Here is a 27649-nt window from a genome sequence, read left to right as displayed (position 1 = left end):
TCTCTCCCTCCTTCTAGGTCTCTATTCTTGGTGTCTCATCTGTGTATCTCAGGCTCTCTGCACCTATCTGGGTATTTCTCTCTTCTGAACGTCTGTCTGTCCCTCTGTTTTTACCTCATTTCCTCCATCTCAAGAGGGTCTTTGAGCTCTCTTGTCCCCCTCTGGGCCTGTCCTCTTCCAGTGAGCTGGTTTTTCTATACCTTTCCACCTCTGTTGTCTCCCATCTTTCCCTGGGTCTGTCTGTGTCTCCTTTCTGGAAGTCTCTTCACCTACTCACGGATACCCCCAATACATCCAGAATCCCTCCGCTCTGGCCCCACCCTGGCACTGGGGGAAGGGGGACCGATTCAGCCCCCCACACCCACACAGGTCAGGCCGTCTGCTCCGTTAATGGTTAACTCAACCTCTATCTAGAATACACACACCAGCCAGGCTGGGGGTGACTCCCCTGCCCACCCCCCTACCAGCTGTTCTTAAAGGACCAGGTGTCCTCCATAGCTCTTTAGCCCTCACTGGGGACCCTGGCGTCTGGAGGCCTCTTGCCCTGGGGATGGGGGAGGGGGAACTACCCAGTGCTTGGGTCTACAGAGCTGTGGGCAGGGGAGGCCACAAGATTGCCAGGGATGGGTGCCCAGGCCTGGAGCTCCATCCAGCATCTCCCTTGCCCCAGGCTTATCGCCTGTATATTTAATCAGGGGTGGTTTTCCCAGCCCTGCCCAGGGCCCAGGCTGGCAGTACCGGGGGTGACAGAACACCTGAGACCTGATGGCTGGGGGAGGGGAGGGGACCCCTCAGCCCAAGAGCTGGCGGTTTAAGAGTTGAGCGTCCTCCAGATTCGGAGGACAAAGTCCCAGGGTCCTTAATGTTTGGGATTTGGGCCATGTGACTCTGCAAGATGTGTGCGTCGGACACGTGGATAACCAACCAGATGGGTCCAGACTTTAAGGTCTTCCAGATTTCGGCGGTGGAACACCCGTGTTCCTGAGATCCGGGGCAACCTGGGGTTTCAGGGCTGTAGGACAGTGCTGTGCGGTCAAAGGACACACTACAATCCCCCCCCCCCCATCTTTCTGTCCATCCCCTGGCCTTGGCGCCCCGCATTCCCCCTTCCCGCAGTCTCCACTTCAGGGTCGCAGAGACACCGCGGGGGTCTAGGCTGGGCTCTTGGGGCAGCCCCCTCCCCTTAACCCTTGCTTTGCCGCAGCCTGCTCAGGCCCCGCCCCTTGACGCCAGAGAGCAGGAAGTCCTGGTTAATGATCAGCCCGTCGGGACAGGTGCGGGACAAGGCCGCGCACATCAGAGGCTGCCGCGGGGGGGAGTGCCTTTCACCCTGCCAGTCACGGTGTCCTAGGATGGCCACCGTTGAGACTGGTCTCCCAAGATGGGTGCGAGCAACGCAGCTCAGGGCACCACCAGAGGTGGGATGCAGTCACCTTGTTTCCAGGGATCCTGTTAGTGTACCCCATGGAGGGAATTTTCCTCTTTCCTAGGGCAGTCCCTCTAAGCAAATGTAACGTAATTCTCTGCCTGCTGAGCAAGAACTCACTGCCCATTCCTTCTAGGAAGCCTCCTAATGCCTCTCTCCTTTCCCCCTCCCCTCGCGGGCGCTAGTCCCCCACACCTTGGGTAGATACAGGGGCGGGACCAGAAGAGAAACCTAATTCCCGAGCATGGCTCTGGTTCCCATGCAAGGAGCTTCCCGTGCTAAGCCTCAGTTCTGTCATCTGGAAAACGGGCAGATGGCTAGAACGCTTGACCAGTGGCCAGCACTTCTGAAAAGCGCCAAGGGGCCCGCCTGAGTGGAGGGCGCCACCTGGAGGCTACCACGCATCGTCCTTTCCCTGCAGCATCAGTTCGGTCCCAAAGGGGGCGCAGCGTCTCACACAACTAAGGGACCAAGAAGGAAAAAAAAAAAAAAACCATCTTTCGGTTTATTGAAGAAGGAAAAGGGGGCGGGAGGGGGGGGGCAGTAAAATGCTTTTGCTTTGTTTATAAAGAGCGAGATTTCAGGAGGCCCCTTCTCGAGGAGGAGGGGGGCACCTCTCCCCCGACTATAAGCAGCAGCAAAGCCAAGCCAAGGAGGGGAGAGGGAAACTGGAGGGGCCAAGGGACCCCAAACACGCCCTTGGGCAGAAGCCACAAGCTTTCTCCCCCCACCCTCAATGCATCTACCCCAGGGAACCATCCGGGATGAGGAAGGGGTATGTACACAGGTGGGGGTAGCACTGGGTTGGGTCGGGGAGGGAATAATTTATCCGCAGCAGCGGTGGGTGGCAAGGGGGTAGGACGCAGTAGACTGGTGGCAGTGGTGGCCTAGGGGTCCCGTTCTTTCTTAACCTTGATGTCTCCAGCAAGGATAGTGGCGATCTCGCCCTGCATGAAGGCCCAGGGGACAGAGGAGCCCACCAGGGGACACTTGTCCCCACTGGGGCAGTACACCTCCCCAGCAGGGCCCTGTGCCTTGATGAACTCCCTTGAGCAGGGAAAGCAGAACTTGTGTCCGGGCACTGAGGGGCACTGGACGAAGTGGGTGTCTTCCAGCCGCTCCCGGCACAGGGTACAGCACAGGGGTGCCCCGGGGGTCGCCCCCGTGCCGCTACCACCCCCGCTGACCGCTTCTGCCCCAGCTGTGGGGCTGACTTCGGCTTCACCATTGCGGGCCACTAGACGATGCTGGGTCGCAGGCTGGGCTGCGGAGGAAGCTGCGGGGCTGGCGCCCCCAGCGCGCACGGGGCCCCCACCCCCGCCAGGGTCCTTGGGGGAGTGGCCCAGGGCCTCGGCCACATTCTTCAGGGCGGCGATGGGTGAGGGCACACCTGGGGTGTCGGCGGAGAACGGGCCACCGGGTGCTACCCAGTGCCGCTGCTGCTGCTCCTCAGTGGTCATCTTCCCAGCCGCCTCACCCTCGGGCTCAGGGGATGCCTTGCGACGGCGTGGCGTGGGCGCCAGGTTCCGGGACGGGGCTCGCGGCGGTGGGCCACATAGAGCTGCAGGGGCTGCCTCTGGGTACTGCTGGGGCAGGGCCTCGGCAGGAGCTGGCTCACGGAAGCTGCGGACACCGTCGGTCAGCAGCTCCCCCAGCTGGCGCCATTCCCCGGAGCCGTGCCTCCGTTCATATTCGAGGTACTTGAAGCCTGAGGAGGCTAGAGCCTTGCCCGGCTCCCGCAGAGCATCGTGAAACATCTGGCGCGCCACGGCCAGGACTCCCGCATACACGTTGCCAGAACCACAGGGGTATTCGGTAAAAAGCTTCAGCTCGAACTCATAGCCGGGCGGGCGGGCAGTGGCATCAAAAGCGAACACCCGCCCCACCAGCCCGTGATCCTTCTTGAAGCGGACGTTGAAGGGGGCACAGGCTGACAGCGCCAGCAGCTGTTCCCGCACCGCTTTGGGGCGCCCGTGCCACTCCTCTGCCCGGCCACGCATGGCCTCGTTCAGTTCTGCCAGACAGTCCGCATTCCTCTGCTGCTTCTCCTTCTCGAAATCGGAGCCAAAAGCTGGACGGGCAGGACTCAAGCCGGGTGCCAGCGTCAGGCCTCGGCTTCCCAGGCCAGACACCGCAGCTGCCAGCAGCCCGGGGGGCACCAAGCTGGGCATAGAGCCAAGCAAGGCCCTTCGCGCCCCCTCTGCCACGGCCTCCTCGCGGCCCAGCCCATTAGCCAAGCGGGACCCCAGGGTGTACTCCAGGGCGGGCGAGGGTAGGGGGAGGCGGCCCGACGAGGTGGCCCTGTCATAGCGGTCCTGGCCAGAGATGCCGCCGCCTGCTCCTGACGGCTGGGGCTGGGCCTGCGGAGGCGGTAACTGAGGCCCCTGTGCAGCGGCCGCAGCCAGGTCCTTAGTGGTCGGGTGCTTGAGGGCGGGGGGCCCGGGAGAGCGGCCCTCGGGGAGCACGTGGCTGCGTTTGAGTTGGCGGGCAGCGTCGATGAGCAGCTCGATGCGATCCGCACCCTCGAAGTTCACGCAGCCGCGACACACAGCCTCGCTGAAGTCCCACACCATGGCCCACGGCATCTTGGGCAGGTCGCACAGGTAGCACCACTGGCGGCGGGACGCCTGCACCGACGCCATGACCCCCCGCGCGCGCGCCGCCGAGCCCCGGCGTTCCACCCGCCGCCGACGTACGATCCGCGCCGCCGACGTTTGATTCGTGTCCCCCGGACCGCGCGAGCCACAGTCAGGCCTCCGGCTCGGCCTCCCCGCCGATCCAGGCCCGGCCCCCCTTCCCCGCCCCCTGGGCCCTAAGCCTTTTTCCTCACTCCCGCCTCCTTGAAAAGCTTGTTAGCGGCACGTCGGCGCCCCCGCCCGGTCCGGGCTCCCGGCCGAGGCGCACAGCTCGGGCCCCGCGATGGGCCGCGGGCGCCGCCGCCTCGGGCTCCCGCCGCTCCCGCCGCCGACGCCGCCGCCGTTGCAACGGCCGTCGCCGCCTCCACCTCCTTCTGCCCCAGAGGCCGCTTCGCAGGGAAAGTTACATAACGCGCCGGCAAAGCCTTCTGGGAAACGTAGTCCCGCCGGGGCTGATTCTTAAAGGGGACAGCCGGCGGCAGAGGGAGTGGGCTCGCCGCCTCTCCGACGCGCAAACCCGACCACTCATCACGGCGGGGCAGGGAGTTCGGCGCGCTTCGCGGAGCTCCGGCACAGGGTTTGGGGGCGGAAAGGAGATATGAATGGCCAGAACTGCCACGGGTTCAGAAATGGTAGGAAGTGGACAGGGTTCCGCGCGCATAATTTCTGTTCCGACTTGCTGTGCAGCTTTAGGCAAAAGTCTTGCTCTTTCTGAGGCTCAGTTCCCCGCCCATCAGAGGTGGGCCAATGACTGGTTAGGAAGGCAGCATCTCCTGGGGCGGGGCGGAGGGGCTCTGATTGGACGGTTTCGGGGTAGGGGGACGGGAAGCTGGCAACTGGGGGAGGGAGGGTTCTGCATGGCAGTTCATTTTCCTCAACTCTTGTATACCATTCTCGGAATGGGGCTGGCAACAGCGGGAGAAAGGGGAAGAACGAAGGCCTCTCGGTCAAGGCCTCTGCCTCAGTTGCCTCATCCATTAAAGAGAGTGGTCGAGCGCCCTCGAACTCTCTTCCAGTTCTGCCGGCGCGCTCTGGTCTACAAAGGGTTACACTGTATCTCTCCCTGCCAGCCCCATCAACCACTCACTACAATTCCCAAAATGCTCTGCAGCGAAGACAAACGACGCACTTCCGCTGAATGGGAGGTGGGGGCAGGCCTTCCCGATTCCCGCTGTCTTCCACCCCCGGCTCAATTTTGGGGTGGCTTTACGTTTTTTCGGAGCACTGGGTTGAGGAAATCCTCACCCTCTACTGCTCCCTAATTTGGGGGAAGGGACGGAGGCCAGAGATGGCGAGTTAAGAGTTGTGGGGTTAGTTTCCGGGGAAACCACCTTTCCCCAGCCTTGAGCGCTCATTCCCTGATCGGCCCAACCGGGCTTTGGGGACGCCCCCCGCCCAGGTTTTTCTTCTCAACATCTGGAACAGTGGGAGTCAGACTGGAAGAGTAGGGAGGGGAGGAGAGGCAAGTCTTCGGGTTCTAACCCCCCATCACCCTCTTTCTGTCGCTAAGCCTGGGTCCGTGATAAGCGCTCAAAAGTATTTACGTGACTTGCCAGAGTTGCATTCGTTACTGGTTTTCAAACTTATCCGACTGTCTGCTTCCTCTCCCCCAGCCCGCTGCAATTTTGTTATCCAAACATCAGCCTCAGCTTTGCAATTTCACTCACCACCTGTATTATTTTCTTTATATGGACTCCCATGGGAAAAAAAGGCCATCTACTTTTGCCTCCTCCTGAGCAATACAGGCATACCTCGGAAATACTGCATTCTCCCTCCAGACTACCACGATACAACAAATCTTGGCAATAAAGCAAGTAGCACAATAGAGCAAGTCAAACAAACGTTCCGGTTTTTCCTGTGCATCTAAAAGTTAAGTTTAGGCTGTAACGTATTAAGTGTGCAACAGCATTATGTCCAAAGAAACAAGGTACATACCTTAATTTAAAAATACGTTTATTGCTGGGGCGTCTAGGTGGCTCCGTCAGTCCCACTTCCACTCAGGTCACGATCTCACAGTTGATCTCACTCAAGCCAGCTTAGAGCCTGCTTCGGATTCTTTCTCTCCCTCTATCTCTGCCCCTCCCCTGCTCATGCTCTAACTCTCTCAAAAATAAACGTTAAAAAAAAAAAAAAAAACTTCTAAAAAATACTTTATTGCCAAAAAAGATGGTCACCATCGTCTGAGCTTTCAGATTTTGTCCCTGATCACACAGCACCGTAACAAATGTGATAATAATGAGAAAATTTGAAATAGTCAAAGAATTACCCAAATGTGACACAGATACAAGTGAGCGGCTGTTGGGAAAGGGATACTGATACACTTGCTTGTGGCGGGGTTGCCACAAACCTTCAACTTCTAAAAAAATGCAGTATCTGGGGCGCCCGGGGGGGTGGGGCTCAGTCAGTTAAGCATCCCACTTGATTTCAGCTCAGGTCATGACCTCATGGTTGGTGAGTCTGAGCCCTGCATCAGGCTTTTCGTGGACAGTGCGGAGCCTGCTTGGGATTTTCTATCTGCTCCTCCCTGCTTGTGTTCTCTCTCCTTTTCTCTCTCAAAATGAATAAACAAACGTAAAAAAAAAAAAAATGCAGTATCTGCGAAGCGCAATAAAACGAGGTATGTCTGTATTATGGGCACAGTCCTAGGTTTTTTTTATGTACTAGCTACATTTTAATCAAGTAAGTTAACACTATGTATGGAACCACTAAAGAGGCCATTCAGGGATCACCTAAAATTGCCTTTAAGCCATTCTTCAGTAAACACTCCTGGGGGAGTCAAGAGTTCTGGCCAGAGTTCGGCTTCAGGTGGGCTGAATTGGGATTGTCCCCTGGCAAGTTTAGGGCAAGTCCCTACTCTTCTCAGGACAGAGACGCTGCAGAAGTTGCTCTTCGCTGGATAGCTCCAAGTTAAAATGAAAACCCGCATATAAACGTTAAGCATGGTGCCTGGCCCAGAAAAGGAACAGCATACATAAATGGAAACTGTTTTTTAAGCTGCTCATTAATTCAAAGATGCAACCCTCTTCTGTGTTGGGCAAGGCTGAGGACACAGCAGTGACTGAGATACGTCAGGCCTTGCCCTGACAAGGCTCATCCTGGTGATGGAGGCAGACATTCAACTTAAATTTACTCAAATGATTATTTAACTACATTCTCCCCACCTCCCTACCCACCCCCCTCCCCACCCCCCCACCCCCGACTGCTAGGGGAGAGGGAGTGCCAGAAAAGACTTTCCTGAGGCAGCGATATTTGAGCTGAGACCTGAAGGATGAACACAGAATGTAGGTGTAGACGCCTACATTTTTATGCCCATTTTACAGAAGAGGAAAAGGGAGACCCACACAGCTGGCCAGGGCAGCACCAGGGACGGAGCCAGGTGTGACTGATTTCAGGGTGGTGGTTATTGGCTACTTTGCTTTCCAGCAGGTTTGGGAGTAAAAAAGAAAACCAGCTCTTGCCTTCATGAAAAGGGGGTGGGGGTATGGGGGGGCAGCTTTAAACAGATAAAGGCATGTATTCATTTAGAGAACAGAGGACACTGGAAGATAATCTGAGCAGACCCATCCTAGCCTGGAGGAGGAAATCCAGAAAGCTCTCCTGGAGGAGAGGACACTTAGGCTGGTATGGGAAGGATGAATAAGTTGGAATAAGATTTGAACACAGGATCTGATGGCTTTAAGGAAGGAAGGAAGGAAGGAAGGAAGGGAAGAAAGAAAGAAAGAAAGAAAGAAAGAAAGAAAGAAAGAAAGAGAAAGAAGAAAGAAAAGAAAAGAAAGAAAGAAAGAAAGAAAGAAAGAAAGAAAGAGAAAGAAAGAAAGAAAGAGAAAGAAAGAAAAAAAGCTGGAAAATCACCAGCCTCCCAACTTCAAAGGGATGCCACTGGTCCATGGAGAGCGGGGGAGGGAGGGTGGTGAGGGGGACAGGTGTAGGTGCTGAAACCCCAGGCCTGTCTCAGAGCCCAAAGTAATTGTATTAAAAATAAGTTTATTCATATCTTGTCACCACTGGGGAGAAATGAGGGGGGTTGAGCTCTGGAAGTCAGAGACGGCAATGGGAGGCAGAGGGCCCAACCTGTATCTCCCCAGTGAGAACTCTGCCCCCCTCTCCCTAGGGTACAGACTGCTAGATCCTTTGTCATCCATATTCTGATTTGTCTTGCGACTCCCACCCCCTCCAAAGTCTGGATTGGGGAGGTGAGGAGGCCCCTACGGGCCAATTCTCTTCAAGTCAAGACCAGGAGCTGTTAGGGAAGGGGGACGCATGTGCAGACCCGAGAGGTTCTCTCCGCAACCCACAAAGGGCAATAATAAATAACGTGAAATTGATGGCTTAGAAGTTAGGGTTCAGGGAAGCAGCCAGGCAGACAGCGCTGTACTGGAGAAAGGGGTGGGGGACCCATCAACAAGCCCCCCTGAGAATCAGGCACTAACTAGTATAGGGAGTGGGGTGCTCGCGCCCCCCGCAGCAGGGAGCCAGGGTGCAGCCGAGATGGGGAAGGTGCGTCGCCCTCCTCCACTGGGCTAAGCTGGGGGTGGGGGTGGGGAGGAGGTACAGGCAGAAGGAGCTCGAACCCAACAGCAGATTTCAGGGAGATTTCCAACGCCCCCGCCTCTTCCGTGTAGGGAAACCTTTCCTCCTCTTGTGTGGGGGTGAGTCGTGGGGAGGAAGGGGAGCCGGGGGAGGCCGGGGGGCCCCCGCCTCCTCGCTCCTAGGGGCGATGATCACCCCCCTGGCTGCTACCACCGCTCCGTCCACCACAGCAGCCACCACGGACACGGGCTCTGGGGTGATCTCCGCTTTCGGGGTAGGCGGGGGCAAGAGGGGCCTGGGGGGTGGGGGCGGGGGCGGGGGCGGGGGCAGAGGCGGGGGCAGCCTGTCGACGGCGGTTCCGGGCAGAAGGGGCAGTAGGGCGCTGAGGGCCTCGCTCAGTTTGGCCAGTCCCTGCTGAAGGGTGCCAGCCAGCTCCCGGATGGCGTTGGCCGTCTCCTGCTGGGCCCGCAGGAAGTCCAGGGAGGGGTCCGGGGCCGAGGGCGTGGGTGGTGGCAGTGGAGGAGGTGGTGGGCTGGGGGACGAGGGTGCCACGTGGACCTGCTGAGGCGGCTGGGGTGGTGGCGGTGGAGGGGCCGGGGGCGGAGGAGACAAGGCCAGGCGTGGCAGCTGCACAGTCTGCAGGGCCGGAGGGGGCGGGGACTCACGCTCCTTGGGTGGCGGGCAGCCCCCTTCCTGGGGGCTGCAGGAGGGCCGGGCCCACTGCTCGGGGCTGCTGGAGCCCCCCTTGCTGTGGGCTGGTGTATCTGTGGAGAGAGAGATGTAGGTAAGGTGACGTGACCCCCCTCCCCCCCACCATGTGCCTCGATTTCCCCTTTCCACCTCCCACCCCACCCTGGCCCCAGAGCCATCTTTTCAAAACCCAAGTCGGATGGTGCCTCGGAGGAGAACACAGGGGAGAAAAACAATATAGCGAATGACCACCCGGTGGCTGATGCCAGCCTTGGTGGAGACAGGGTCCTGGAGGTCCCCTGCTGGAGCCAGGCAGAACCAACATTCTAGAAGGCTCCTGGGGCGCCTGGGTGGCGCAGTCGGTTAGGCGTCCGACTTCAGCCAGGCCACGATCTCGCGGTCCGTGAGTTCGAGCCCCGCGTCGGGCTCTGGGCTGATGGCTCAGAGCCTGGAGCCTGTTTCCGATTCTGTGTCTCCCTCTCTCTCTGCCCCTCCCCCGTTCATGCTCTGTCTCTCTCTGTCCCAAAAGTAAATAAACATTGAAAAAAAAAAAAATTTAGAAGGCTCCTCCAACTATCTGGACGCTCCCCCCACCACACACCTCCGCGGGCTCTCTCTGGCCGGGTGGTGGGATTTCTCCCTCAGCTGTGGTCTGTACCAGTTCAACCCTCAACCCCAAGCCTGTTGGGTTTCCGCACGCCTCTCCTGTCACCTGAGACTTCATTCACGCTCATGAACTTGGACAGAGTCTGCATACAGAGGCTTTCAGATTTCCGGGCCTTGCCTGAAACCTCTCCTCCATCTGTGTACCGGCCACACAGCCCCTCGATGGTCTAGTACTGCCTCACACTCTCCTGCCTGGAGCTGAGCTCCTGACCCTCTCACATCCCGCTCCCGGCTCCGCCACCCCCCATCGCTGCTGCTGACAGCCCCATCCTTCCAGCCGCTGGGGGCGGGGGGGGGGGCCACAACTTTCACTCTGTTTCTCGCCCAAGACACTGTCCATGTACAATGGTCACTGGCTCTGCCTTCAAACTATTTCAACGTCCCGCTTCCATCCACCTCCACAAGCCCCTCCCAGTCCAACCACCCGCATTTCCGGCTTGGGACTTTTGCAACTGCTTCCTCGACTGGGTCGCCAGCCTCCTCCAAAGTCTCAGAGGTCCAAACAATATACGTGTCAGTTACGCTACCCACAGAGGACCACATATCCGAGGATCCACGTATAGGAAATGTCCAAACAGGCAAATCTACCAGAGACAGAAAGTAGATTAGTGGTTGCCTGGGGCTGGGCGGAGCTGGGGGGGCCAGGTGGGGGTGATGGCTGAGAGATGCGGGGTTTCTTTTTCGGGTGACGAAAATGTTCTAAAATTGATAGTGGCGATGGTTGCACAACTCCACGAGGATGCTAAAAGCTACCGCACTGTCCTCTTTAAAGGGGTGGCGGTACGGTATGGGAATTGTATCTCAATAAAGGTGTTTAACAAATACAAGTCAGATGTTGTCTTTCTCCGCTCAAAAGCTTCCTGGGGCTCTCACGTCTTAGACTAAAAGCAAAGTCCCTGAGGCTCTCAAGGCTCCGCACAATTTGCTCCAGTGGCTCCGTGACCTCATCTCTACCCCTTCCCTTCTCTGTCTCACTCACTAGGCTCCAGCCACACTGGCCTTCTTGTTGGTCCACACACACAATACGCCTGCTCCTGCCTTGGGGCCTTTGCATTTGCTGTTCCTTGGCCTGGAAAGATCTTTCCCCAGACACCTGCCTGGCTCCCTCTCTCTCAGCTCCTCTGCTCAAACGCAGCCTCCTTGGGAAGATCTTCCTTGACCTTCTGTCCTCGACAGCATTTCCCGTCTCTGTCCTCTTCTCTCTCCTAACCCTACCTGATTTCTTTTACTAGCACTTATCTCCACCTGGCATGGGGTCGCTGTTTGTTGTCTGTCTCCTCCTCCTGATGTCAGCTCCATCAGGCAGGGCTTTGTTTTGTTCGCTGCTGTTTACCCAGCGCCTAGAACAATGTCCAGCACAAAATGTTTTCTTTAATGAAAAAAGAACTGTGGCTTCCAAGGAGTCAGCACGGATTGGGGCCCCAGGCCCCGGGTCCTTGCTGCAACCCTCCCACAGCTCCCCAGCACCCACGGGGGACAGTCCAGCCCCTAAGGCTACAAAGCCCTAGCCCTTACCCCTTTCGGTCCCTCTTCCTTGCCTCAGGGAGAGTGTGCGTGAGGTTCCCTCTACTAAGAGTATCCCCCTTGCATGGCCTCTTGGCCAGTTCAGATAGTCCTTCCTCAGAGAAGCCTGCTTCCTGCTCCTAGGCCAGATCTGATCTCCCTGCTCTCCTGCTGCAGAAACAGCCAATCCCCTCCAGCCTTCAATGCTGGGGGTCCAGCCTCCCTGGACCAGGCAGGCAGAGGAGGTGGGGGAGGCACGGAGAGAGAGGATAACCAGAGCTGACACTTGTTGGACACTTTCCTGGCCAGGCCCTGGGCGAAGCGGCTATGCTTTCCTCCTACGTTATTTCAGTGAGTCCTCTCAGCCATTCTCCTGCGGGCGGGGGTGGAGGGGAAGGGGTATGTGCTGCCATTATCATCCCATTTTACAGCTGCAGAGACCTAAGGCCCAGAGAGACACCACAGTGCTGGTGAATGCGAGAAGAGGCATTTGAGGGCTCAAGAGTGGTAAGTCCCCCTCATGAGGGGTGTGACGATGGTTGCCACTCTGGAATACTGTTCTTCTAAGCCTACTGAACAACAGAAGAGAAAATGGCCCACACTTCGTGCCCACAGGGGTCACGGAAGGGCCACTGCTACATTTAAAATCATTTATTTGCAACCTTTGGGCCTCGGTTTCCCCACCTGTAAAAAAAGGTGTGTGTGTGTGTGTGTGTGTGTGTGTGTGTGCTCGCGCGTGTGTAAGCAGGCAAAGGACCAAGTGACCCAATAACAGAACCTCTCCCTGCGGGCCATCACAGGGATTAACTGAATCACCCCAGGCACAGTGCATCTTCAATGCTGTTACTGTTTGTTTTTTTGTTTTCAAATATTAGGTCAGAGATAAATTATCCTGAGCTCTCCTCTAGTGTCAACACAGACACCTCAGGCCGCCCCAGGCCCCATTCCAGTCTTTCAATCAAAGCCTGTTCGTCTTGTATGAATTTTACGCAGTGGCGAATTTGCCGGAGGTTCTAATCAAGGATGCTTTAAGCACATTCCTGCCTCCGGGCCTTTGCATATACTGCTTCCTCTGGCTCAAGTGGTGTTCTATCAGATTATCTACTTGCCACAATTTCTCGATTCAGGTCTCTGCTCAACTTCCACCTTCTCAGAGAAGCCCTCCTTGACTACACTATCTAGAGCAACCCCCTTCCATCACTTACTGTCCTCTTTCGTGTGTTTATTTATTTTTGAGGGAGAGAGTGCTAGCGGGGGAGGGGCAGGGAATGAGGGAGACACAGACTTGCAAGTAGGCTTTTGCGCTGTCAGCGGGGAGGCCAGCCTGGGGCTCGAACCTGCGAACCCGTGAGATCACGACCTGAACGGAAATCAAGAGTTGGATGCTTAACCGGACCGAGCCACCCAGGCACCGCAACTCCCTATCCTTTTAACATGCTTTATTTTTCTTCTCAGTTCTTATCACCTCCTGGTATGTGATCGGTTTTGGGGTTGTTTGTTCGTGTCTTTCTCCAATAACTGGAATGCTGGCTCCGTAAGAAAAGGGAAGGTGGCTTTTTCTCCACAGTATTCCCAGCATCTGCCACAGCGCCTCCCTCAGAATAGGTGCTTGATAAATATTTGTTGAATTAATGCAGGAATAACACACTTGTACGACTCTCGAAAAAATGTTTGCCATCTCTGCTCTGGTTCAGTGTGGCCGTTGCACAGACAGAAACAATGAGGTTTGAGATTCATGTGGAGAACAGGGGTCCCACGTGATCGTGTCTCTCTCTCCCCTGCTTAAGACACTTTCACGCCTCCCAAATGCCCTGAAGATAAAGTCCAAAGTTCTGACCTTCACTTACAAACTGCGTGTGATCTAATTCTGGCATACCCATTAACTCTCAGTCAATATTAATTGTTGTTGTTATCGCCAGACAATCTAGCCCAGTGGTTAAGTGCATGCATTGTGAGTTGGACACAACCTGCATCTGAGTCCCAATTCTACTACTTACTTTCTGGGTGACCTTGGGTGGATGAATGAAACTCTCTGAACCACATGATCCTGAACTTGTTTGATCCCATCCACCTCCGTCCCTTCCTCAAAACACCCTTCAGTGACTCCGTATGGCATTCTGGATAAAATTCTTCACTGTCTGGCCTCTGCTGACCTCTCTGACCTCATCTCAAAACATTTCTTCAATCTTTCTACTTTCCCCTTCCTCTAACTTGGAAACTTCTCAGTTCCTAAACTGGCTACGCTTTCTTGTCTCAAAGCCACTCTACGTGCTGTTTCTTCTACCAGCAACACTTCCTCAGCTCCTCTTCATTCTCACTCTGCTTTTCTGATGTCTCCTCCTCCAGGAAGCCTTCCTTGACCTCCAGCCTGGGTTAGGTGCCCCCTCGGGGACTCCCAAACTCAGGCCCAGGAGGGCAGGGCTGGAGATGTCTCCCTCACCGCAGTGTCCCCAACACTGCCCACTACAGGGGAGGTGCTGGGGAAATAGCTGTAGAAGAAATACGAAGCCAGAGTCAAGGCCAAGTGGGATGTCTTTGTACTCTGCTCTCCACACTTCCTCTATTCATGGCATGACCTTGGGAAAGTTACCAAACCTCTCCAAGGCTTTGATATATAAAATGGCAAAATAGTTCATACCTCGCAGCATTGGTAATCCTATCAAGAGCGAACAAGGAAGGTTCAGGAAGCGCCGTACTCAGCAATTCACGCATATTAACTCGTTCAATCTTCACAGCATGCTTTTGAGGTGAGGGCTTTTTTTTTTTTTTTTTTAAATCCCCATTTTACAGATGTGGAAACTGACCTGCGATAACGTACCCAGAATGACACAGCTGAGTGACAAAGTCACGACTGGAGCCCGGTCAGCCTCCATTGGTCACTACCCTACGTTACGTTTAATGAAATCCTGACTGTGCTGATAATCCCAGGTGTGGACTCTGGAGCCAGGCCTTCTAGGTTCCGTTCATGACGCTGACAGTCATGGGCTGTGGGACTTTGGGCAAGCCACGTAAAGAGCTGGGGAACCGTGCCGAGCAAACAGCTGAATTCGCGACTGTCTTGCTCTGGCTAAGGTGACACCGAAGGAACTCACCTGCCCGTCGGTCTTCCCTGCGGTCCTCGGACAAGACGTAGCGTTGGGTGCCCGCACTTGCGGCTGACGGCTGTGAGGAAGCGGCCACCGAGGGCTGCTCGGCTCCCGCACCAGCTCCCGGTGCCGCCACTCCGGGCCCCAGGATGGCAAAAATGGTCTCCTCCTCCGCGGAGAAGGCGTCCTCGGCGGCAGGCCCGGCGCCCTGCGTGGAGTGCGGCACGCGGGCCAGCTTCTCCTTGGTGCGGCGCTTGAAGTCATTCCAGCGCTTCTGCACCTCTTGGCCAGTGCGCTTCCAGCTGGTGATGCCGTTGATCTTGGCGGCGATGCCGTCCCACACACGCCGCCGCTCGGCCACGCTCACCCGACGGCTCTGCGCGCCGTAGAGCTGTGGGTAGTGGGCGCGCACCTCACGGATCAGGATCTGGTTCTCCTCAAACGAAAAGCGCGGCTTGCGCAGCCGGGTGGTCTCTTCCGCTTCGCCCGCCGCCGCCGAGGCCATGGCGCCCCCCGACGCCGCCGTCCGGCCGCCTGGCGCATGGGGGGGCGCCGGCGCTGCGGGCACAGGGCGCACGGCGCTGGCGGGGGCTCGGCGTCCGCGCGCCGCCAGCCCCACCCCGGCCGCCCAGACACCGCCTCCAATGCCCCCGGGGCCAGGGGTTGGGGCGGAGAGTGGCCGGGGGCGACGGGCCACGGGGGACATTCAGAGCGCCTAATAATAGCTGACACCCGCTGAGCGCTCCTCTTGTGCCTCGCGCGGCGCAAAGTGCCACGCCGAGGAGTTGATGGAAATTGGGGGAGGGTCTGGAGGGGTGGAGAGAAATGAGGAAAGGCGAAAGAAGAGGGGGTGTCTGCAGGAGTTAGAGGAGAATGGGGGCATGGGAGAAAGCGAAATGGAGGGAGAATGGGGGTGTCTCGGGGTCGAAGAAGCATGGGGGTAAGAAGATGCTGAAGGAGAGACGCAGCAAGAAGGGGGGATCTGGAGCAGAGGAGCGCTCTGGGGGCTCCGGGGCAATAGGACGTCTGTAAGAACGGTACGAGATGGGGTCCTCAGAAGGGATGTCCAGGTAGAATGGGGAGTTGGGGGCTCCTGGGACAGTGGAGAAGCTGGGACTATCAAATACTAGGGATTAGGGTCTGCGGGGATTGTGGGGGCTCTGGGGATTGCCAGGAATTAAGAGGATCTCTGGGGGTAAAGGGGTCCGGGAGTAAGAGGGGACAACGGAGGCGATGGGGGACTCCATGAAGAGTGAGGGTCGTGGAGGGTGGGGACCGAGTCGGGCCGCGGGTCACTCACCGGCGCCGCCGCAGCCCCCGCCTGCCCGTCGGTCAAGGCTCGGGCTTCTGCGGCCTCTTCCCTCCCCCCTCCTCTCTCGTCCCCCTCTGGGCCCCGCCCCCGTCCGCCCCAAGAGCCATGGCGCAGGCGCACCTAGCGCCAGTCAGCCCCCAACGCCCTTACCGCTAGAGTTTCACGCCCCTCCCACGGCGCAAGCGCAGAATTGCCTTCCACCGCCCTCCTCGCGTGGGGGCTTAGCTGCGCAGGCGCAACATTAGCGCTGTGTCCGTTCCCCTAGCTTCTTGAGGCCACAAGAGCATTCGCGCGGAACTCTGTCCACGCATGCGTGCCCCTCGCTCCTAGTTAGCTTTGGTATCCCGGGGCTGCGTCCCTGCGCAGGCGTAGCAATCCTTGGAGGAAGTGGGAGAAATGATGGAGAGAGAGAGCGCTGAGAACAAGCTGCGTCCTCGCTTTTCGGCCAGTCTTCCAGCCGAACCCAGCCCTCTTACTGTGCTGGGGTCCCCTTCGCTAGGAGAAAGGGGAGGGAGACGGCGCTAAAGGGATGCGCTGCGTTTCCATGACAACGGCGTGGGCGGGGTGGGGGCGTAAGGAAACCGGATTGCCGCCCACTCGTACCTGCCCCGGCGCGGGGCTGCCCTGGATCTGCCAGCCGACTCGTACCCACGGGGGCGGGGCACCCTGGGGATATTCCACCCCAGGCGGTGCAGTAACCATGGCAACCCGTCAACCTTCCAACGGTGCCTGGGGGCCCCTGTCCACACAGTGACGTCATGGCGCGGGGAGGGAGAACTTGGAGAGTTCGGCGTGTAGGGAGGGTGATCCTGGCGCAGGTACGGCTTCAAGCAAATGCGCGGAGGCAGCAATTAATCTAGAACACGGGTTGGATGAGCTGGAAGAAAGGGTGACGGAGTTAAGTCGGGCTGAGAAATTTGATTTGCATCTTTGCAGGAGTCCTCAAGGTCATCCAACAGACAGCGTTTCGTTCATCTATTCAACAAATAGTTATTGAGCACCTACGCGGTTCCAAGTGCAGCGAATACAAAAGACAAAAAATCTGAGCACCAGGGTGGCTCAGTCGGTTAAGCAGGTCATGCATGATCTCGTGGTTCGTGGGCTGGAGCCCCGCGTCCGGGTCTGTGCTGACAGCTCAGAGCCTGGAGCCTGTTTCCGATTCTGTGTCTCCCTCTCTCTCTCTCTCTGCCCCTCCCCCGTTCATGCTCTGTCTCTCTCTGTCCCAAAAATAAATAAACGTTGAAAAAAAAAAATTTAAGATGGGAGTTGTAAAAGTATGGTGTGTCCCAATTCAGGATGAATCACAAGAGGGGAGATTAATGGTGCAGAGGAGAGAGGGGAGAGTGGCTGGAGCCTTGACTAGGCAGGGCGGGTGCAAGTAGAGAGTGGTCCAAGGGGCGCGAGCTGGTCATCTCCGGAGAACAGTGGGAGGGGGAGGGCACAGAGGCAGGCAGGAGGCAGGATGTGATGTCAGGGCCATGTGAATTTTCTCTTCTGTTCCTTCGGTTGTCTCCGTAGAGTAGGAAGCAGGGTCTGAGGTGAGAGGGAGGCTCCGAGGTTAGGGACAACAAAGGAGAAAAGCATTGAAATAGTGAGTGAGTGGCCGGGGAAATGTAGACAAATAGACCCAATCTTTGGAGGTTATCGGCTATGAGGTTGAAGTGAGACGGATTTTTCTCGGGTCGCACTTGTCTGAGTGGGTGCAGGTGCACAGTGAGGAACAAGTTGACTTTCGCCAGGGCTGGGTTTATATGAGGTCCCGCCATGGGCCCCATGAGGTCCAGAGCTCAGGGCCAGCCCACACCAGGCCTTGTGGGCAACATTAAGGAACTTCAGTGCAGGTTCTGAGCAAGAAAGGACAGGGTCTGATTTGTGCTTTAGAAAGACACCCCTCTTCCCCGCTCTTATGGGAAGGAGGAAGACTATTGGCTAGACTCAACAGAGAAATCTGGGGCAGGGGCAGGAGGGAGCTAGGAAGAGAGGTGGAGGAGACTAGGCAGGGGACGGTGAGAAGGGTAGAAATGAATTGGGAGACATTTGAGAGGCAGCACGTACAGGGGGTGTGACTGTCAGTCTGGGGAGGGGAAGGGAGCCCTCTAGGTGACAGCCGGTCCTCTGCTTCAGGTTCCTGTCGGGGGTGTGGAGTCAGTTAGGACAAGGTGGTTGTAAGGCACTCCACTTTGTCCCCCCAGAAAGATACGTGGAAGTCCTATCCGCCCCATGACTTCAGAATGAGACCTTCTTTGGAAATAGGGTCACTGGAGATGTAATTAGTTGAGATAAGGCCATGCTTGAGTAGGAGGGACCGTTAATCCAACATGACGGGTGTCCTTATACGAAGAGGAAAGAGACGCACGGAGGGAAGACAGAGGCAGAGATGGGAGTGATCCTACCACAAGCCAAAGCAGGCCGGGGGCTTCCAGAAACTCCAAGAGGCAAGGAAGGAAGCAAGGAGGCCGGAGGAAGAGGGGAGGAAGGATCCTCCCCTAGCGTCTTCGGAGGGACTGCGGCACTGCCACCAGCTCGATTTCGGGTCTCCAGCTTCCAGAACTAGGAGAATACCTTTCGTTTTAAGTCACTGGTTTGTGGTACTTGGTTATGGCAGCGCTGGGAAAGCTAACACGCCGGGCATCGAGAGGAGGCATCCAGGATGCTGGTGGCACCAGAGAAGAGTGGGTTGGAGGGGCTGTGGATCCACATCAGGTCTGGAGCTCATGAGAAGGCCGGAGACAAGGAACCATGGGCAGAGGTGAGGCGGATAGAGGTCTGTAGGTGTGGGTGTAGGAGGTCAGAGAGCCAGGGCCCTGGGATGCTGGTTGAACAGAGAAGCTTTTCTTTTTCTTCCTCCCTTCCTTCCTTCCTTCCTTCCTTCCTTCCTTCCTTCCTTCCTTCCTTCCTCTCTCTTTCTTTCCTTCTTAAACATTTATTTATTTTTGAGAGAGAGAGAGAGTGAGAGCAGGAGCACGAGTCGGGGAGGGACAAAGAGAAGGAGACAGAAGTTCCAAAGCAGGCTCCAAGCTGTGAGCGTGGAGTTCGATTCGGGGCTCGAACTCACAAACTGCGAGATCATGACCTGAGCCCAAACCAGTAGTCGGCCGCTCAACTGACTGAGCCACCCAGGCACCCCAGGGAAGCCTTTCTAAGGCATGTTTTCTAAACTGTGGATCCTGAAAAAGTTAATGGGTTGCCACAAGCATTGAAGAAACCAAATATCCGAATGTGCTGTGTGGGGTAAGTATTGCTTGGAGGAACTCTGGTTTGTTAGATATTTTCAGACGTTCTTAAGACACATCTCACGAGGCGCCTGGGTGGCTCAGTCGGTCAAGCATCCGACTTCGACTCAGGTCATGATCTCACGGTCTGTGGGTTCGAGCCCCGCGTCGGGCTCTGTGCTGACAGCTCAGAGCCCGGAGCCTGTTTCAGATTCTGTGTCTCCCTCTTTCTCTGACCCTCCCCTGTTCATGCTCTCTCTCTCTCTCTCTGTCTCAAAAATAAATGTTAAAAAAAAAAAAGACTCATCTCAGGATAGTGGAAATTGCTCAACTCTGGAGCCAGCCTGTCAGGGTTTACACTCTCCCACTTGCTGGTTGTATAAACTTGGACAGGGTTACTTAACTTCTCCGGGCCTTACTTTTCCTCTCTGTGAAGTGGGGATGAACCCCAGAATCTATCTCTTTAGACTGTGATGAGTATTAGCTAAGTCAATATGTATAAAGTATTTGAACAGCTCTTTGTCGTGTTAATATTACTGAGATGATTATTATTTTGTGAAACTTTTGTTTCAGGTGTGTGTGTGTGTGTGTGTGTGTGTGTGTGTGTGTAATCAAGATGTGAAATGAGGGCGCCTGGGTGGCTCCATCAGTTGAGCATCCAACTTTGGCTCAGGTCATGATCTCGCAGTTCATGGGTTCAAGCCCCACGTCAGGCTCTGTGCTGACAGCTCAGAGCCTGGAGCCTCCTTTGGATTCTATGTCTCCCTCTCTCTCTGCCCCTCCCCTGCTCACACTCTCTCAAAAAATAAACAAACATTGAAAAAAAGGATGTGAAATGAATTTTGGGGCACCTGGGTGGCTCAGTTGTTGAGTGTCTGACTCTTGATTTCAGCTCAGGTCATGATCTCACGGTTTGTGAGTTCAAGCCCCACATTGGGCTCTGCACTGACAGTGTGGAGCCTGCTTGGGATTCTCTCTCCTCCTCTCTCTCTGCTCGCCCCCCTCAAAATAAGTAAAAAACATTTTTAAAAGCTTTAAAGAAAAAGACGTGAAGGGGCGTCTGGGTGGCTCAGTCGGTTGAGCGGCCGACCTTGGCTCAGGTCATGATCTCACGGTCCGTGAGTTCAAGCCCCGCGTCGGGCTCTGTGCTGACAGCTTGGAGCCTGGAGCCTGCTTCCGATTCTGTGTCTCTCTCTCTCTGACCCTCTCCCGTTCATGCTCTGTCTCTCTCTGTCTCAAAAATAAATTAAAAAAAAAAAAAAGACGTGAAATGAATTTCTCATTGTGGTTTGTAGTAAAAAAAGTGAAAGGCACTGAATTCGAGAGAGGAAGTTTCTGCTCTCTAAGCCTTTCAACTAATTGGATCAGGCCCACCCCGATTATCCAGGATAATCTTCCTTACTTAAAGTGAACTAAATATAGACTTTAATCGCATCTACAAAATGCCTTCGTGGCAACACCAGGATTAGCGTTTCAATAACTGGGGACTATAGCCTCATCAAGTGGATACATCAAACTGACCATCTTAACCACAGACGTCATCAATAAGTAAGTGGTAAACCCTGTTAGATGGTGGTCGGTGTTGAGGAGGAAAGAGGAATAGAACAGGGTAAGAAGGATCAGGAGCGGGGCTCCTGGGTGGCTCGGTCAGTTAAGCGCCTGACTCGACCTCGGCTCAGGTCATGATCTCACGGTTTGTGAGTTCGAGCCCCTCACTGGGCTCCACACTGAGCACGGAGCCTGCTTGGGATTCTCTCTCTCCCTCTCTCTCTCTTCCCCTCCCCTGCTCATGCTCTCTCTCTCTCTCTCTCTCTCTCTCTCTCTCTCTCTCAAACTAAATAAACTTAAAAAAAAAAAAAAAAAAGAAACATCAGGAGTGAGAGGGTGAGAAGACCTCACAGAGGAGGTGATGTACGAGCCAAGGACTGCAGGAGGCAAGGGACAAAATGTGTGGCTATCTGGGGCAAGGACAATCCAAGTAGGGGAAAGGGTAGGTGCAAGGGCCCTGAGGCATGAGAGTTCCTAGAGCATTCAAGGAACAGTGAGGACTTTAAAAAAAAAAAAAAAAAAAAAGGAGGGAGGGCACCGGGGTGGCTCAGTTGGTTGAGCATCTGACTTCGGCTCAGGTCACGATCTCACAGTTCGTGAGTTCAAGCCCTGCATCCAGTTTCGCAGTGAACCCTGCATCGGGCTCCATGCTGACAGTGCAGAGCCTTCTTGGGATTCTCTCTCCCTCCTTCTCTGCCGCTCTCCAACTCGCGCTCTCTCTCGCTCTTTCAAAATAAACAACAATAACATGGGGCGGGGGAGAAGAGGTCAGAGAGAGAGAGAGAGGCCAGGACTCTGGCCTCTACTTAGTGAGACAGGGACCACAGGAGGACTCTGAGCTGAGGAGGAACGGGGTCACTGTTGTTGGGGTTTGAAGTGGACTCTAGGAGGTCAAGAGCGGAAGCGGGGACACTAGCGAGGAGGTGACCGCGTTAGTCCTGGTGAGAGGTTGTGGTGGGGATCAGGGAACAGTGGGCCGGGGGAGAAGACGGTCAGATGGTGGGGTGTGTTCTGGGGGGTAGAGCTGACAGGATGTCCGTTTTGGACACGATGGGACATCCGCAGGTTTGTGTTTGTCAGAATGGCTGGTAGAGGGGCGCCCGAGGGGCTCAACTGGTCAAGCCTCCAACTCTTGACTTCGGCTCAGGTCATGATCTCACGGATCGTGAGTTCGAGCCCCGCGTCAGGCTCTGTGCTGGGAGTGCAGAGCCTGCTTGGGGTTCTCTCTCGTTCCCTCTCTCTCTGCTTCTCCTGCCCGCCCCCCAAAACAAAAAATCAGCTTTAACCTACAGTCACACCTCACCGGGGGACCCCTGGACCTCCACCGGGGCACAGATTCAATTTCTGAGACCCCCAAAATGGTAGGCACCCATGCGCACAGCAGGAAACTGAGGTTCAGGGAATTCGGCCTGAGGCTCGTACGCTTCAGGGGGCAACGGGAACTCTGTGGGGTTCTAGAGCCATCTGTAGTGCACCTGACTTTCCTTCCCTGGCTCTAAGTGGGTGTAGGACCGCCCCTCCCAAGCCCAGCGTGGTGCTGGAGGGAGGGGGTCACTTCTAAGCATTTGCACTTCTTTTTTTTTTTTTTTATTTTTTAAAAAAAATTTTTTTTTCAACGTTTTTATTTATTTTTGGGACAGAGAGAGACAGAGCATGAATGGGGGAGGGGCAGAGAGAGAGGGAGACACAGAATCGGAAACAGGCTCCAGGCTCTGAGCCATCAGCCCAGAGCCCGACGCGGGGCTCGAACTCACGGACCGCGAGATCGTGACCTGGCTGAAGTCGGACGCTTAACCGACTGCGCCACCCAGGCGCCCCAACATTTGCACTTCTGCATGGAGTCTCCTCCTCTGCTGTGCTCTAGCAGGCACAGAGTGGGCACACAAGGCCCCTGAGCAGAACTTTCCAGATGCTCTCCCAGACCACCCTGCCCCTTGTCTGCCTGCTCTGAGCCCAGGGGGCTGCCTTGTGTGTTTGTGCATCTGCCCAGCTGCCTTGTCTCTGTGTTCATGGGGGACGGGGGAGGTGCTGGGGGATGCCAGGCCTCTCGAGCCTGCCTCGATGTACCCACACCTGCAGAGCTCTGTATGCCTCGCTGCTGTCCATGGCTCCCTGTCTCCAGCCTTCTCGTGAGAGCTGATTTAGACCCAGCTCCCCTCTCAACCCAGACTCCCCTGGCACCAAGAACATTCTGGATGCCTCCCCTGAATGCCCGGTGTATTCGTTTCTTAGGGACGCCTCAGTTTTCGAGGGCACCCATAACAATACCACTAACTGGGTGGCCTAAAACAACACAAATGTATTCTCCAAGCTCTGGAAGCTAGAAATCCTGAAGCCACGCTGTTGGTAGTGCCGCAGTCACTGGGGAGGATCCTTCCTCGCCTCTTGGAGCTTCCGGCAGCACCGGGTCCTTCCTTGGCTTGTGGCAGGACTACTCCCATCTCTGCTTCTGTCCTCCCTGTGTGCACCTCTCTTTCCTTTTCCTTTCTAAAATTTTATTTGATCTTTTAAGCAATCTCTACACCCAACCTGGGGCTCGAACTCACAACCCCGAGATCAAGAGTTGCATGCCCTGCGGACTGAGCCAGCCAGGCGCCCCTCTTTCCTCTTCTCATAAGGACACCGGTCATGTTGGATTAAGGCCCCCCACCCTACTCCAGTAGGACCTCATCTGAACCCATTACGTCTCTGATGACCGTGCGTTTCCAGAGAAGGTCACATTCTGAAATGCTGAGGGTTAGGACGTCAACACATCTTTTTTTGGGGTGGGGTGGGGACAAAACTCAACCCGTAACACCCTTGGAGCACCTTATACTCATCATGTCCTCACTGACCCCATTACCTCCAACTGGGACTTGCCCCGGACACCCGCGTGTCACCCAGCCGTCCCCTTCCCCTGGGCATCTAGGGGAGGCAGCCAGGATGCCGTGACTCATTGAGAGTCTGGCCTAAGTGGGGAGCTGGGTCTAAATCTGGTGTGGAGATCACCACGAGGCTGTACCTGCAGAGGTGCACGGGTCCCTACAGGGGTGAGGTGTCGGAAGATGGAGGTCAAGGTACATTGCTCCCTTGACCTTTTTTTTTTTTTTACAAATATCTTTTTTTTTTTTTTTCCAACGTTTATTTATTTTTTCTGGGACAGAGAGACAGAGCATGAACGGGGGAGGGGCAGAGAGAGAGGGAGACAGAATCGGAAACAGGCTCCAGGCTCTGAGCCATCAGCCCAGAGCCTGACGCGGGGCTCGAAGTCACGGACCGCGAGATCGTGACCTGGCTGAAGTCAGACGCTTAACCGACTGCGCCACCCAGGTGCCCCCACAAATATCTTTTCTTTAGGGGCGCCTGGGTGGCGCAGTCGGTTAAGCGGCCGACTCCGGCTCGGGTAATGATCTCGCGGTCCGTGAGTTCGAGCCCCGCGTCGGGCTCTGTGCTGACAGCGCAGAGCCTGGAGCCTGTTTCGGATTCTGCGTCTCCCTCTCTCTGACCCTCCCCTGTTCATGCTCTGTTTCTCCCTGTCTCAAAAATAAATAAAACGTTAAAAAAATAAAAAAAAATCTTTTCTTTAATTATTATTATTTTCAATTTATTGTTATTTTTAATTTTTTTTTCAGTTTTATACCTTTATTGGACAATCAGCGACTAATTCTCCTCCACATTAACTGTCTGGAGATTTTTTGTGAGCGGTGACAGGTGCATAGGTAAGCAACGTAGAGAGCTGGTCTGGTGAACCTTCATCCTCGTTGTGTATTCTGGACAGCCACACACGGATACACGATGGAATGTTCCTTCTTCCTTTGGCCCAGACAGCTTTGTTGAGCCTTGGCGTCAAAGCTCGCATCTGGAGTTTCCATCTCCCTCGTGGCGAATGTCCAGATCTCCTCGAGTGCCAGAGGGGCTCCCTTCTTGAAACCTACTCCATGAATGCGCTTGTGAATGTTGCTGTGTTCTCTGGACCCTACCTCCTTGATGGCAGAAGGGTCCTTCTCGCTACCCTTCTTTGTGGGAGCCATTCTGCCGGGCCCCCGGGGGGAAAGGAACACCTTCGGTTTTCAGCGTAACTCCCCGGAATCACAGCCGACGTCTGGGAACCGGTTGGGAATCATTTAAATGCATGGAGGAGAAAACCCAACTAAAATTAAGCTAAGACAATGGAACAATATAAAAATGGGGAAGGTTCAATGAGGGAAGAAATCAGCCGTCAATGGGACTAGAGTAGATTATGTCCAGACACAGATACATGCAGAATACAAATGGGGGGGGGGTGGGCAGGGGTGCCTGGGTGGCTCGGTTGGTGAAGGGTCCGACTTCAGCTCAGGTAATGTTTGTTTTTGAGAGAGAGAGAGAGAGAGAGCGCGCATGCAAGCGGGGGAGGGGCGGAGAGAGAGGGGGACAGAGGATCGGAAGAGGGCTCTGCACAGCGGAGGCTCGAACCTGTGAACCGTGAGATCATGACCTGAGCTGAAGTCGGACGGCGGAGCCCCCCGGGCGCCCCTTCATTTGGGTTTTGCTCAAATGTCACTTTCACGGAGAAGCCTTTCCTGACCGCCCTGTAGGAAACAGTCTCTCCCTTCCCCTGCCTTCTTTCCTAGCGGAGCGCTCATCATCCACCCGACATTTCAGGAGATATTTGTTGATTAATCGTCAGTGCGGCACCCCCCTCCCCCCGCCCCACTAGAAAGTCAGGTGCATGAGGGCAGGACTGTTGTCTGCGTTGCTTACTGCTACACCCCCTAGAAAGGTGCCTGGCACAAAGCAGGTGATCAATAAATATCTGTGAACGTGTGGAAGAAAAGCAGACCTGAAGTTACAGGCAATGTTTTGTGCCTACGTGCCTTTCTAAGGGGCGGGGACCATACTTTCTGTCACCTCTCCAAAGGGGGTCTGGGAACCCAAAGTTTAAGAGCTACCATTAAAGTTGGTCCTTTTAGACCCGTGGTTTAGAGGGGCGGGAGAGGGACCCCTGGACAGAGCCCCAGGAAGGACGAAGAAAGGGAATCTGGGGTTAAGGTGGAGGCCAGGACGTGGGGACCAGTCCATAGGTGGCCTGTGTCAGAGGACATGAGGGAGGACACGTCGTGAGAGGAACCCAGGACCCCCTCCTGCTCTTCCTCCCTGCGTTGGGGGCAGAGGTGGTTCCCTCCCCCAGCCTCCAGTGAGAAGACAGAAACAGTGATTTCAAAGACAACCAGAAACGCTCTTTATTCGCCAGAGCTCAACCCCCCAGGGCCCCAGCCAGGAGCCAAAAACCACGCAACTTAAAACCTGACCTGGGCTCTTTCTTTACTTCGCCCCTAACTTAAAATCTAGGCACCTGCCTTTCCCTTCTGGGCACTAAAACCCCGTGCTTCTCGGGGAGCTTGTTGACTTAAGTGTTGGAGGATGAAAAAAAAAAACAGGAGAAAAAAAAAAAAAAGACCTTTAGCAAACTAGCAGGATTTGAAGGGTGGGAGGCAGTGGAGACACGCCCTCGGGCTGGGGGAAAACACCCATTGGTGATTTGCAGGTGGGGGTTGAGTGCCGTGAAATGGAATGAACAAGAAGGTGGGGGGGGGGGTTGAAAGGTGTCAGCACACCACAAGGCTCTCCACTTCCAGATAAGCCTTCGAAGACAGGGTGCCCCCCCCCCGTGTCCCCTCCCTCCCCCAGCTCCTGATGATGGATGGGCTGCTGGGCCAGGGAAGGAACAGTCCAGGGAGGTCCATGAGGCACCGGTGGCTCTATAGGTGGCTGAAGAAGGTGGACAAGGCTGGTCTCGAGTCAGAATCCCATCTGGAAAGTTCTTGGGGGGGGGGGAGTGTCCAAACCAGTCTTGTTCACTCTCTCCAGATTCTGAGGGCTGGCCTGGGAGAGCACACCGTGTCCCCTAGCTCCATGGATGCGAGAATCCACGAGGAATGGAACCAGAGGGCTGAGAAGTCGAGGGGGGCAGGGCTAGCGTCACCAGCAGCCCCAGGAGGAGTAAAGATCCATGAACTGTGGCGCACAAAGGGCCACGAGGCCGTGCGGTCCCAAGGGGCAGCGGTCCTGCCGCACCAAGAATCCACAGACATCCCCAGGACAGAACCCCCGTGGCCGAGAGGTCCCAGGGGCAGGGCTGGCTTGGCCCCCTAACAGCCTCTGTTGTTTCAGGATCCAGCAGGGATGTCCTTCTGGGGGGCCAGGAGTTCCAGAGGGCGGGGGGGAGTCAGGGGGAGGGCCCTGGGACTTGGCAGGGACTGAACCAGGAGGGGGTGGGGGGCGGGCACCTCACAGTCCTCAGCGCTTGACCTTGCGGCCGGCCGAGTTGCGCCCGCTGCGGCGGTAGAGAGACTGCTGGCCACCGTTGAGTGGGCAGTACTTGAGCGTGTGTGCCTGGCCGCCGGTGGCCCCGCACAGGGGACACACGTAATGCCGCAGGATGGGGCACATCACCACGCCGTCTGGGGTCTTCAGCTGGTGTGACGAGTAGACGTGACGCGATTCCCCATTGTGCTTGCAGAAATTGCACAAGGTGGCCAGGCCTCCGCTGGCCCCGGGCCCTCCCGGACCCTGAGCCTGCTCCAGCGGGGGCCCAGGTCTCGGCTCCCCGGTCCCTGGGGCCTCTGGCCTCTGCCCCCCACTCTGGATCAGCGCCAACACCACCTGGCTCAGGTTGAAGTAGTCCTTCCACATGTCGAAGGGAGGCAGCTGCATGGCTCTCCGGCAGAGGTGACGCGTGGCTAGAGAGAGGCCAGGGCCGCGGGGACCAAGGGGAAGGAGTAGCAGGTGCTTTTACGGAGCAGAGAGGAACTGCACCCCTTTTATACTCCCCCAAAGACCCTTCTAAGCAAAGGTGGAGCTTAGGATTTAAAGGGCCCACTCCTTACCCACGACTCCATCTGACTGTAATCCCCCACAGAGATCAGGAAGGAGGCCCTTTCCCTGGTCTCTGGTCCTTGCTCTGCCTCCAGGGTGCCTCGTGACTTCCAGAAAGGCCCTTCCTTTCCCCTGGTCTCAGTTTCTCTATCCATTCAATAAAGCTCCGTGTCCACAAATGCCCCTCTCACCCCCCTCCTCCTTTA

General features: G+C 56.0%; 3 protein-coding genes, 1 long non-coding RNA gene and 1 pseudogene across 5 annotated transcripts; 1 reads left to right on the top strand and 4 right to left on the bottom strand.

The window, feature by feature from the left end:
• Positions 1-1917: 1917 nt before the first annotated feature.
• IRF2BP1 (interferon regulatory factor 2 binding protein 1) lies at positions 1918-5141 on the bottom strand. Its single transcript, XM_045440829.1, has one exon. The coding sequence runs from the start codon at positions 4066-4068 to the stop codon at positions 2314-2316; it is 1755 nt and encodes a 584-aa protein (XP_045296785.1). The 5' UTR covers positions 4069-5141; the 3' UTR covers positions 1918-2313.
• Positions 5142-8029: 2888 nt separating this feature from the next.
• Positions 8030-16031, bottom strand: LOC123578169 (Myb related transcription factor, partner of profilin). Of its 2 annotated transcripts, XM_045440827.1 has the most exons (3): positions 15838-16030; positions 14544-15095; positions 8030-9356 (listed from the first exon to the last, which is right to left on the bottom strand). In XM_045440827.1, exons 2-3 carry the CDS (start codon positions 15040-15042, stop codon positions 8647-8649), a joined length of 1209 nt encoding a protein of 402 aa, XP_045296783.1. In that variant the 5' UTR covers positions 15043-15095; positions 15838-16030; the 3' UTR covers positions 8030-8646. The 2 variants fall into 2 exon arrangements, with proteins under 2 accessions (XP_045296783.1, XP_045296782.1); XM_045440826.1 differs by having other exon boundaries at positions 14544-16031.
• Positions 11508-14272, top strand: LOC123578170. The gene is made up of 3 exons (XR_006702257.1): positions 11508-11802; positions 11883-11958; positions 14242-14272. It is a non-coding gene; the product is annotated as an uncharacterized LOC123578170 (long non-coding RNA).
• An 8217-nt stretch (positions 16032-24248) lies between the features above and the next one.
• LOC123578168 lies at positions 24249-24776 on the bottom strand (annotated as a pseudogene).
• Positions 24777-26794: 2018 nt separating this feature from the next.
• NANOS2 (nanos C2HC-type zinc finger 2) lies at positions 26795-27281 on the bottom strand. Its single transcript, XM_045440825.1, has one exon. The coding sequence runs from the start codon at positions 27279-27281 to the stop codon at positions 26865-26867; it is 417 nt and encodes a 138-aa protein (XP_045296781.1). The 3' UTR covers positions 26795-26864.
• Between the last annotated feature and the right edge of the window lie 368 nt (positions 27282-27649).

This window comes from Leopardus geoffroyi, chromosome E2, assembly GCF_018350155.1.
Source record: "Leopardus geoffroyi isolate Oge1 chromosome E2, O.geoffroyi_Oge1_pat1.0, whole genome shotgun sequence".
Classification (NCBI taxonomy): Eukaryota; Metazoa; Chordata; class Mammalia; order Carnivora; family Felidae; genus Leopardus; species Leopardus geoffroyi.
Note: the sequence above shows the minus strand (reverse complement) of the source record. Positions and strands in the feature narration are given on the sequence as shown.

Coding starts and splice junctions, on each gene's coding strand:
- IRF2BP1 (XM_045440829.1), bottom strand. CDS start 4,068: ATGGCGTCGGTGCAGGCGTCCCGCCGCCAGTGGTGCTACCTGTGCGAC.
- LOC123578169 (XM_045440826.1), bottom strand. CDS start 15,243: ATGTCCCCCGTGGCCCGTCGCCCCCGGCCACTCTCCGCCCCAACCCCT. Junction 9,357..14,543: donor CAGGGAAGACCGACGGGCAG/GTGAGTTCCTTC, acceptor CTCTCTCCACAG/ATACACCAGCCCACAGCAAG.
- NANOS2 (XM_045440825.1), bottom strand. CDS start 27,281: ATGCAGCTGCCTCCCTTCGACATGTGGAAGGACTACTTCAACCTGAGC.